Source organism: Chaetura pelagica, unplaced genomic scaffold (assembly GCF_000747805.2).
Source record: "Chaetura pelagica isolate M959 unplaced genomic scaffold, ChaPel_1.0 scaffold48, whole genome shotgun sequence".
Taxonomy (NCBI): Eukaryota; Metazoa; Chordata; class Aves; order Apodiformes; family Apodidae; genus Chaetura; species Chaetura pelagica.
The window spans coordinates 3667719-3680083 of NW_009954241.1; the positions used below are offsets into that span (position 1 = coordinate 3667719).

At 37.9% G+C, this 12365-nt stretch overlaps 1 protein-coding gene across 1 annotated transcript; it reads right to left on the reverse strand.

Annotated features, from left to right (window-relative positions):
* Positions 1 to 8279, reverse strand: LOC104394203 (alpha-1-antiproteinase F-like). The gene is made up of 4 exons (XM_010003764.1): positions 7646 to 8279; positions 4341 to 4611; positions 1378 to 1525; positions 1 to 189 (listed from the first exon to the last, which is right to left on the reverse strand). The coding sequence occupies exons 1-4, from the start codon at positions 8277 to 8279 to the stop codon at positions 1 to 3; spliced, it is 1242 nt and encodes a 413-aa protein (XP_010002066.1).
* Between the last annotated feature and the right edge of the window lie 4086 nt (positions 8280 to 12365).

Genomic DNA, 12365 nt, shown 5'->3' on the forward strand with positions numbered 1-12365 from the left:
TTAATCTTTTTTCAGAGGGTTCACAATTTTTCCCATGAAGAGTATATTGTTGTCCTTAACTATCACTATTATGAAAGGCCTGTTGTAAGTAATGGTACGTGGAACAGACATAGGCACTATTTCCATGCCTGTGGCAGCTGCTGCTTCGGTGCCAGTCTCATCCACCTTTACCACAGCCTTATGAATAGCCTGTGAAGAAACAAGACACGTTATAAATCAAGGAGGTACAAAACTAGTCACCTAAATAAAAACTTCAGCTAAAAGTGCCTGAAGAAGTTATTGGTAGGAGACAAGCATCAGATGGACAGGTGTGAGTCCACTGCACAAAGACATCAAAGTAAGAAAAAAAAAAAAATCAGGCTACATGCAGAATAACTTTCTTAGCTGCCGAGACAAAAAGCTCAATCCCCAGTGTACAGGCATGTAGCTACTACAGAAAAAGTATTTGCTTTGTTTCTTTTATTTTTCACTGATCCCAGTTATGCAGATCTGTGGAGCTAGACTAAAGACTACCAGAGCAGGATCCCATTTAACTGTCTATTACAAGTTCATATAGTTGAAGTAACATGCAGATTAGCACAATGAATAGCATCCTGAAATTATGTTTCCCATGTTTCTTAACGTCTTGGAAAAAACAAGGGCAAAAGTGAAGGGTCAGAAACGGAGGGCTAGAGCAGAGAAACAAGTATGTTTTAGCTTGCAAAATCAAGACATTGACAGACCCTACCTAATTCACCAACTTCCACCTGAGGCGATGGGGATAGTTGTTTTGTTCATAGTAGAAAATGAAATTCTCACCAATTGTCAGCCTTAAACTCCAGGTTTATTGAGGTATGACTAGTCTGTAGCTTTTGCCTGGGCCTGACACTAATTAGATTTGTTGCTCATAGGCTTGGAGCAAAATGTTTTTAATAACTGTGTTTTCCTTTCTCCCAAAGAGTTTATAAGCAAGCACTCTTCTTCCTCTCCCCTCCGTAAAACATGCTTAAAACATACATCCTAGAGCTCCCTACTTGCCCACAGGCAGGCTGAAGAAGGTAGAGACACTAAGAGAAGCAGCAATGTAATGACTGTAACAATACACCACAGCAGAGTACCAAGGTGTGTAAGACAATTATTTGGTCATGTCTGTTTTATGAGTTTGCCCCACACAGATCAAAAGTGTCTCCTAGATGGAAAAATACGGACTTGTAACCTGCTCCAACCCAATCGCAATCCCAGCGCGAGTAACATGAGTGAAATATTCTATAGGCCAACAACTGCCTTTTCATATGAAGCAAAGCTCTTTATGGGAGTTTTGCATTATGATTAGTTGTAAATAAAGTGGTGTAAGCATCAGTAACCATGGCTCCATAAAGTAAAAGAAGCACAACTTACCTGGGAAACTCTGTGCTGGGGCTGCCCAGTGATCCCAGAGAGGTCAGCCTTATCAGTGAATACATCCATTATGCCCATTTTATATAACATATTTTTTAGGTTATATGTCCCATAAAGAGTGAATTTCGGAAGATGCAAATTTACTGAGCTGCCAGAAGTGAAGCAGAAGAATATGGTGAAATTTTTTACCAGTTCTCACAGTGTAACACAGAATGCTGAGAGACAAACTAATTTTGTTTTCTCCCCAAAGAAATTTTGCTTGCAGGCTACGTAACAGAGGCATAGTGACATTAATTTGAGAAGAAAAGAAGGTTTATAACAATGTTGGATAGCTAGTGGAAAGGCCAGGGTTGCTGACTCTCAGTCCACAGGGAGCCAACAAATGGACAGTGAGATTGACCCAGCAACCATTCAGCACAACAGCACAGCTGTACCTCCCTACAGATCTTCATCAACATTTTCAGAAGTTAGAGAAATTTTATACATTATGCTGGAAGCACCTTCATGGTGCCCCATTAATGAGGATGTGGAGGATTTGCCTTGTGAAAAAAATAATAATAAAATTGTAGATGTCTTAGGCTGGGCACAAAATAAGAAATCCAACTCATCCAAGGTCACTAGTTATTTTTGGAAAAAAAAAAATAGCCTTACATGTTTATCATACAAATCAGAGAAGACAAAAAGATAACACCAAGAGAGCAGGACAATATGCAGTGGTGATTGTGTAGATAAGAAAGTAAGAAACAGAAGCATCTTGATAGAATCTAGTTATTCAACAGATAATTATTTTTTCTATGTTCAACCCAATGTCTGATTTATTCTTTTTATCTCTCTCTCTCTCTCTATCTCAGAAAGTAACTAGTTTGCCACTTTCCATAAAATAATTGAAATTTCATATTTCTGACTCATTTTTTCCTTGCTCTCTCAGTAAGGATCTAACAAGTCTTTTTCAGAGGTTAAAACCAACATTTACAGCCAGAAGCAGCATACTGAGTCAGAGGTGAGTAATAATGCTGACAGTAGGTACTGTATTCTGGTGAGAAAGCAGGACAACTGTGAAGGGTTCCAGACCAGCAAGATGTGGAGCACCTAATAGAGCTGGCCAAAGACCAAGTCATCCAGTGGGCAAGTGGGAAAGAAATGGCCATACCTCCAGTATAGTACAGCATCTAATGCCAAGTCTGGCTGATACCGAAAAATGAGAGTGCTAGTGGATTGATAACAGATAGCTGATCTCTTACTTCTGCCCAATTTCTGACTGTGTTGATTGCTATCTCAAGTGAGGATGCAACTATCACTGAATTATCTGTCTTGGTATTACATAAAGACACTCACAAGACCCCACTTGCTTTCAACATGCATGAAAGGGAAAGCTGTAAGCACAGAGCAACAAAGTGACTGGGCAGGAAGCACTGGGATACACTTTTCAGAAAAGAAAGTGGTACTTTATCTACAGTTCAGCCATTAATTAGATCTCAGCTCTCTGTACTGGCAATACTTTGGCACTATCTCGTGTTCAGTAGTAAACGGTGATGAAAAATGGTCCTCACAACAATTCTGCACCCTCAGTCAATGGCAGTTTGAGGACAGAGAAACGGGGATAAAAATATCTTGCCTACAGTCCTTAAATAATTCTACATCCTGCATCAAACTAATTTATTAAGACCTCTCAGAGACTCCAAATAATAGCAAAGCAATTAGTTTCTTTGAAAACTAGAGGGAAAAGAAGGAGTTTGTGTAACTAGCTTGCAGGAGAGAACTGTAACTGTATAAAATGGGAAGCTGCATGGAACAAGCTTGGTTTTGGCAGTAATGCTTTTGTATCTTAAAAGTTTTACATAACCCATTCATGGCTTTTACTCAGATTATTCCACTTTCGGGAAGGGAGGAGAGGATGGGGAGAGGAAATATAGAATCCTAGAAAAACAAATAAATCTTCCCAATTCTATTTAGTGTCTTTCTTGCTGATTTTATAGGCACTTTCACTTCTTTGACAAAAATGATTCATAAATATCTTGATTCATCATTTTATTTGTCCAATAGTGGATTTAGTCAACAACCAGATAGATGCTCCCTGAAGTTTCACAACCGTGAAGATGCACAGAGAATTGTGTACTCTTTATGGCTTTTTTTTTTTTTAGATTCTTCTGATAACGTTTAACAGTGAATTGGAGTCAAGAGCATGACACTGATTTTGGTTTGCTGCATGAGGCATCAAAACTACAGTTTTCAAATGTGAAGGTGTGAAGGTGTCTAACATGACACATCCGATACATGAATGAACACAAGGGCTTGATTTTGTAAATATGTTTGTGCCTCAGGTTAAACACATATTTTGTCTCCCTAAAGGCTACTACTACACGGCAGAAAATGGAAGCAACCTGAAGTTTTTAGAAAACATTTAATCTTTCTGCCTTCTAGTCTCAAAATTACCTTGAAGCAAGCGTAGCATATACCAGTTTTGCCTTCCTAAGTCTTCAGATAGCCTGAACATAGCCTGTCAATTGCTCTGTATCCTTTTCACTGAGCTTTGTCCCCACAATTGCCAAAAGAAAGCTGTTATTTCAGTATTAAAAGTGCAATTACTGGTAACTGTAATAGTCACAAAGGAAGAAAGGGCCAAGAAACAAGGCTGAAGGGATGTGGTAAGAATTTACTTGTAAAGAGGAGAAGGCAGAAACTCCCCCTAAAAAGTGAGAAGAGAACTTGGGGCTATAGAGATTTGAAGATAGGAAAAAATGTGGAAACAGAAGTCCTAAAGCTGTGAAGGTTTTAACTTTGTGCTGACCTAAATGTGAAAACACAGAGACACCAGAGAGCCAAATTTCAACTTTGGTTCATGGGAATTCTTCTGTAGATTAGAAGAGAATTAAAAATAGGATGCTGTTTCTGAGTTATAGCCCAGCAGGTTGAAACTGATGTGTTTCCTTGCCTACCATCTGAACCAAGAATTGCAGGTTTACCTTTTTGAAACTAATGTCCTCCACCTTGACATACGTTCACAAGACAATCTTTTCTCCAGCTGCCTCATTTTCCCTTGATCTGGCAGAACAAAAAATGCTGAAGCACCTCCTTTGTAATCCATCTGTACCACAGTGGAAGACAAGTCCTTATCATAGCCATTCTTGAACATGCCCATTCCAAACATCATTGGAACTTCCACAGCTTTTTTCCCATTCACAAAGAATTTGCTCTTTTTAGTGTATTTCGGATCGAAAGGTTTTTCCCATTGAGCTTGAAATAAAAGAGACAGAGCTTTAGGATATTTTGAGGACATTAAACCATAGGACATACCACCATAGTACACACCCATAGATTATAGACACTGGTACAGCTGGATCAACTTCAAAGACAAACCAGTTAGCAATAAAAACTTGATTCTACTGAATACTCAGAATAATTCAATAGTAACACCCAGTAGGAAGAGTGTGATGTAAAAAACTCCCTCAGAGCCCCTCACTCACTCACCAAGCGTTCTAGTGTGCACTTCTCCTCCATGACTAGTTTTGAGGAGCCTATAAACCTTTTATATAATGCAGCCTTTAAATGAGAGCCCAGAAGAAGAAAGGTTGTCTCTTTCTCATATTCCTACACCAAAATAGACTTGTGAAGGATGACATAAGGGATAAAATCTCCAGAGAAACAAAGGGATTTAGGTTACTTGCAGAGAGAAGGGTTTTATATGCCATTTTAATTTATGGCAAACAAAGTAATGGAGAACTTAATTCTTCCAGGCTGCTGAGTTAAAACAAAACAAACAAAAAAACCACAACAGAAACCTTTTGTATTGTCATGCTCACAATATTAAATTTCCAAGGGCTCTTTGCTTAGTCATCATGAAACAAACTGTCTTATTATTACTAGGTAGCTCAGTACAAATAAAATAATTATCATATGCTGTTTCCATAAACAGCACTTACTTAGTATTTGCAAAGAGTAAAATGAGACTTAGTGCATGTCTTGGGCTCTGAAAATATAAATTGACAACTGCAAGTACTCTGATGATGGCAAAAGTTGCTACTTTTATGTGTCTTCATTAACAGTGACTTCTATCATCAGATATATAACAAGCAGGTTTCTGCCTTGATATGCTTAGGAAAAAAAAAAAAAGAAAGATGAATGACACAAGTCCTGATACACTCAAACAACCTCTATCTAGTGCTCAGCTCAGGAAAAACACCCACTGATTTCAAAAAGAGCTTTGCTTGATTAAAAACTGAGTAGGATGTTAGGATTTAGCACACAGATTAGAAAGAGATTATTTTCACAGTCCTTTCCTCCTGTTTTAGAGGAACTCATTCCTACACTCTCTTCTTTCTTAGGAGGCTGCCATCTAGGGATGGCACCTTTCTTAAATGATTCACAGCATTATAGTGGAAAAAGGAACTTGGAAGCAGGATACTTTGTGGCAACCAGCTGGGCTGGTGTGCTGCAGCGGAAGAGCATGACTGCTGGTTGAGAGCCAGGAAAATGTTGCCAGACTTTTGGCCTTAAGGAAAGGCTTCTACACCATGCTGAACCATTAAAAGTGGGAGGAGAGTCACCAGCACTGTGCAAGAAAGGTTGCAATGCACAGAGTGGAGAAGAGCCTAGAAGGTAGAGTGGTTATGCATATACCTAAGCTCTAGATATCCTCACCAGATTAATCCCAGCATTAACCTACTCTCAATTTCAAGATAAAAATCCTTATTGTTGCTATTAACTATGTTCTTTGATCTATTTACTTTACAATGGAAGAGCTAAACCTAAATCCCTGCCATCTTTCAAGGAGCTAGGAAATCTTTTCAGTGATAATTTTAAACAAAAATTATTTTTATAATAATATTATTTTTAGAATGTAAAAGTTACCTGTAATAAAAAGCTATCTTTAGTACAAGGTTTCTAAGACTTTTTTTCCGTGCTGTGCTACTAAATCTACTCCTCATTCTTCAAACACCTTTCAGTAAAAGAAGAATCACAGCTTTTTTTGCCTGTTTTGAAAGGTGTGCTTCATGATAAATAAAAACCTATCTTAAAAACATTATTTGAGACAAACAAGTAAGTGTTCAAGAGAAATAACATAAATCATCTGTATTCTAAACAGCTCCATCAAGCTGTGGCCAGATCTTCAGAGATTAGTACAAGGAGATGTAAAGCAAAACAAAATAAAAACATGATTTTGAATTATTTTCAGGGGAAGCCTCATATTGGGACAGAGAATAGAAGCATCCAGGGTAGCAGTTTTTAAAATAATAGCTTTTCTTTTAAAAGAATAGCATTTCCAATATGACTTCTCTGTTTCATTTAAAAATCTTAATGAAATATTTATCAGATAAATTGTAGAGTATTATTTTTCTAAGTACAGTTTCTTTGTTTTCAGAATATAATAAAATTAGTAAGACAGATAACATTTGAAAGAAGATGCAATATCTGTTATTAGACCACTGATTGAGCCTTACAGCCTTGCTCCTCTTCTCATTAGGTCGGCAGCCTGAAAAGTTCTGGGAAGATCTGTAGACTGTATCTAACCAGACTGCACAAGTGAATCAAGAAAAACAAGCTTATTGTCATTAGCCTTGTATTTGATACTGCTGGGTCCATCTCTTCACTGGAAAATATTAGAATCTGCAAATCAAAAAAAAGAGGTTGAAAACCTATGCCTCTAGACACACCAGGACTACAGCCACATGACCAGTAAAGGTATAGTTAGGAGGAAAAAAACCAAATGAACGTTAGTGTGAAACTAAAGCTACTGTTCTGTATTTAGCTGTGGATACCTGGACATACTCAGTAACAGAAAAAATATTTAGTAAACATATTTTTCTTAGGTAAGATGCTAAGTTTTACTTTAACAGTGTACTTTGAATTTAACTCTGAACTTGCTAAACAAAAAAACCCAAACAGTTGAAGTGGATTTCAAATCAATTTCTAGCCAACAAAGTATTTAACAAAGTGCTTAAATCCCATTAGACTGAATAGGACTAAATGCTTTGCTGAATATAGATGCCTTCCTCAAAGTGTACTTCACTTAGTCTTCAGCCAGAGAGACATGTATGTATTAAAAATATATATTTAAAAATGCCATACATTTTGCTAGGAATTGTCATCAGTGTGAAGCAGAATGTAAGTTCCAATGGCTTTTTTATATGTGTAAGTAAAGATCAAAAGGAAAACAAGATCAAGATATGAGTCCATCTGCAAAGATATATTGCAAAAATAGGTGATGAAGTCTAAGACTGACCAAAGGAAATAATGCATGAAGAAGGAGAATATAATGCATATATCTTACCGTTAAAATAAATATAGCTAATAAGGAGAATTTCAGTAAGTGGATCAAGGTTATTTATGAGGTCCTTGATTTTTCCATTGGTTCTTCCTGCTACGTATTCATTGATCTTTATCTGGGCTTGATCAGCATTCTTGAAGTTCATAGGATGAGCTTCTCCTTCATAGAAGTTTCTGAGATCACTTAAAAATCTTTCTTGTGGCTTCAGTCTGTCAAGCACGAACAGGACATTTCCCATATTCAGCTGTAACCCTTGGTTCTTTCTGTTTACCATTTGTATGAGTTGACGATAACCTTCATGTATTTCATTTTCAGAAATCTCGCCTGAGTTGAAGTTAAGGACCCTAAGAATCTGTGTCAGAGTGTCTGATCTGGCACCCAGAGTCAGCATTGCTAAGGCAGTAGAGATGCTCAAAGGAGAGAAGAAAATATTCCCACTGTTTTCACGAGAGGAAATCTCTTTATAGAAACAACAAGCAAACCGACAAACACTCTTCCCTACAGTCTGCTGTAGCCTATTTTGGTTTTCCTGACCTCTTTGATTTTGGTTTCTTACACCTTGGTGGTTAGGTTCATAGCCATAATTGTTGGAAGGAATTCCAACAAGTAAAAGACACAGGAAAAACAACCTCTTCATGTTTCTGTAACTCTGTAAAAGAAAAAAAAATTAAAATAAAATAAAGGAAAAACTACATTTGGCTTACAAATCTCTTTACCTTGTGCTTGGCAGTAAGCCAACACCTTCCCTGTACAGAGGTGACTTGCTACTACTGATTCCAAGCTATTTGAATCCAGGGGTACCAGCTTTCTATTTCAAGCAAGCAATCTCCAGAAAATCACTCAATCTACTGAAGTGGTTATGAAAGAATAAAAATTAAAGTAAAAAAGGAATGATGTAATACCAATGACACCCTAATTAAGGTGAGGCTACAATTCCTTTGAAACTGTTTCGTTTCCAGTGTTTTTAATGTGGCTGTAAGTGATAAAAAGCTGCAAGTTAAAGGACAGGTCTATAGAGCAAAAATTAAGGGAGCCAGTCAAAGCTAGTCAGTTAAATTAGCAAGATTAAAAAACAAAGTGGAAAAAACACACACTGTTCTTTCCTTGTAAAAATAAAATTACACATTTTTACATGGCTTACATATAGGCATATAGGCAGGCACCAGAGAGTAAACTAATGCACTTGTTACTGAGGAAGAAATGAACATTTACAGTGATTCCATAAAAAATGAACAATTGAGCATAATTTAAAAAAACCCCACAACCTTCCACACAAATATGCTTTAAGCAATTAGGAAGTTATCAAGACCCTGGAAATACAGTGTTGCTTATTAAGAAAGGGAAAATTAGTATGTACACAGAACAGTAACTGGAAAGAAGTGTGCCTGCTTCGTGCAAAGACATGTCCAGCACAGTGACTGAACAAAATAACATAGAAATAATTATAGATAAATATAAAGTAGAGGAAGCTTTAGAACTAACATGATGTTTATCATCAGAAAGATAGCAAAAGGTCATTTTTGCATAGAAGGTTGCAGTCGTAAAATGGGAAGATGAATGAGTGAATTCTGAAGGAACAAAGATACCAAAAGCTGTCAATACAACAGGAAAGTCTTTTCCAGAGCAGCATGGAAACCATCCATTCCACATCTATGGCAATACCTTTAAGTCTAGAAATCAATACTAGCTGTATCACACTTTGTAAAATACACACTGGAGAAAAATTCAAGGATTCTGAAAGGGGAAAAATATCTTAACTTTTTGAATCCTTGTGCCTTGTGAAATCATTTAATCCTTATCAGCTCCCACTATGACCCCACATTTATGTTCTCCACTTTCCAGTGTCTTGGTTCTCTAAAAAACTCAATGAAGTCAGAATGCTGATGTCTGCTTTTATAATGTTTACTATAAATACTCCTTAACTCATATCCTTTGAATATCACAGTTATAGCAGTATTACTTTCACTAGGAAGGGACTGAGCCCCAAGAAAAGCCACTTTCAGACAGTTCACTTTCATATCTAGAACACACTTAAATTTGAGCTCTTTCCTTTCTTTGTGACTTGCTCCACCATCACTATAATTCTTTTAACCTCTAACTGTCCAGTTTCTTTTTTTTTCTAAACTCTAGAAGATTTAGAGAGCAATCTTTTGAGTCCACACTTCCATTTCATTTCATGCTCTACATTTGCTATTATCATCAATTTACTTCATTTAACTCTCTGAAATATTTAGAGATGCAGTTTTCCTAAAGAGAGTTATGCTATACAAACATGCCTATCTCACAGAGGACTTCTCTTTTTATTTAAAAACACAAAACCATAATAAAAAAAATACAAAAAGTTACAAATTTGTAACTTGACTATGAACATCGTAATTTCTTAACTGATTATTCAGAAACAGTTGTCCTGCATTTATGCTCAACAGTTTTTCTACTGGAAAAAAAAAAAATATTACTTACAGTACAGTCAAAAGAGTCCAGTTGCATTCACCAGGTCTGCACAGCTCCTTGCTCAGTTGTGTATGTTGCTGAATACAAAGCAGGGTATCCTCTAGTAAAGGTTAAGATCATCTAAGGGCTGTGAGTCACACATTATAATTTTAGAGATTAAGTAGTGGAAACAGTGTTGAAACTAGTTTTACTGGACACCTAACTTTGCTGAATGTAAGTTTCACACGTGACCTTCTATTATTCATGACTATCTGATTGCCCTGGTTATATTCAAACCAAGTTTTCTGAAACTGAACTTGCTGCTTCTTAATATCAAGGATTCATACATATCTCAGTTGCTCAAATCTACAATTTTATGAACAAGAGAGTCACCAGTAGTAGTAACTACAGAAAGATACCTTGAACATCATTTCAGTGACTGTAGCATTGCTGCCTCTAAGGTAGGAGGAGGCTTGATGCACTGGAACAATCTGACCTTTTGTGACAGGGCCTGCTTGCTTCCTGCATATCCATGCTTGGGCTTGATTTTCTCCAGGGAAACCCAGTGGTGATTCTAATAGGTGCAGGGCTTAAAACACTGTTTTGCTACTTTAGCAAATGATGCTATAAGTGTGCCTGACTATCCACTCCCACATGGGCAATCCACTGGCAACAAGAGCTGTGATAGTGACTCTTGGGCTGCTCCAGGGCCCATGCCCCAAAGAAGGAATGCAGCTGGTATGCCATTGCATGCAGCTGAACCCAGTTACAGGAATTGCCTGGGGACAGGGGGCAGAAGCCTAGGAACGTGGGTGTTAAATAGAACAAATCTTTAGACCAGCTTAGTATCTTGTGATCTGGGATGTGGGAAGCAGGCCCCTCTGATCGTCTGCCAAGCTCGGCTGGGTCAGCTCAGACAACCTCATGTCCTTCACTCTGTTCTACTCACTACAAGAAACTCCTATGACTGCTGGGGCAAGATGGTGGGCACAGAATGACTGAAGCATTGAAGAAGGGAACTCTGGAGGCCATGTAGTCCAACCCTTTCCTCAAAGCAATGTCAGATACAGAGAGTTGCTCAGGATGGTATCCAGGTGGGTTTTGACTTCCTCCGATGATAAAGACTTCACAATCTCTCTGGACAACCTGTTTCAGTATTTGAAAAAACTGGCACTAAACCAGGTTTTCTTTACATTTAAATGGAATTTAATTTGTACTCATTGCCCATTGTTTCGTCACTGGATAACACTGAGAAGAGGCTACGTCTTTTTTTACTACTTCCATCAAAATATCAGGTGTTTATGTACATTGGTAAGATCTCTACAGGCCTTTTCTTTTCTGGGCTAAACACTTCCAGCTCTCTAAGCCTCTCTTCACACATAAGGTACTGCAATCAATCACCTTTGTGGCACTTCACTGGAGTCACTCCAGTATGCCCATGTCCTTCTTGCACTGGGAAGCCTGGCACTAGATACAGCACTCCAGATGCATACACCAAGGATGAGAGGAAGGATCCCTTGTGGTGACCTGTTTGTGATGCTCTTCTTAATGCAGCTCAAGATGCCGATGACTACATTTCCTACAAGAGCTTATTGTTGGCTCATGGTCAACTTGGAGCCCACCACGTGACCCAGACTCCTAAGCACAGCATTTTGTGTCACCAATTCTAAAATAGTATTTTCTCTCATTTTCCCTTCAAAATGCAAGCATTTCGGGGAGGAACCAACCCTCACTATGTACAAAATAGATGAAATACTGATCTCAATGCTGTTTCTAAGCACAACTGAAACACTAATCACAATACCTCAGTCACACTTTCTGGGAGGCAAAGAGTGAAAGCTGTTGATGTTTACAACCTATCAAGAAACTCAAAAGATTGCAAAAAACACCCTCTTCAAAAAGTTGCTTATAAATGAAAGCTTGAGAATAAGCAGGCTTTGAAGCAGTATACTGGACTCATACATATACTCTGTGGATACTGGACTCACTCCGTGCATAACACCCATCTGAAAGAGTGCTTGAGATACTGTTCTCACTGCTGCTTGTATAAATAAGAGCTAAGAGTCTCACTTAGAGATAACTTTTAATAATGAGTTGTAGTTTTCACGGTGTATAAAAACTTATTTCAGATGAAGGAAGGAAGGAAGCCCTATTAAATACAGACGCTGTGCTAATGACAAGGTGATGGATGAATGACTAAGCTAGATCTGAACACACCTAGACCACACCCCAGGACACTTGCAGGAGAAAGCCTGCTACTGAACATGGAAAAAACCTGCACTGCAATTGGAAA

Excerpts from the sequence above, each read along its gene's own strand:
- LOC104394203 (XM_010003764.1), bottom strand. The coding sequence starts at position 8,279 with ATGAAGAGGTTGTTTTTCCTGTGTCTTTTACTTGTTGGAATTCCTTCC. Across the intron at positions 4,612-7,645 it reads TAGCTATATTTATTTTAACG|CTCAATGGGAAAAACCTTTC; the intron begins GTAAGATATATG and ends TTTTATTTCAAG. Across the intron at positions 1,526-4,340 it reads AGGACATTAGTTTCAAAAAG|CTCAGTAAATTTGCATCTTC; the intron begins GTAAACCTGCAA and ends CACTTCTGGCAG.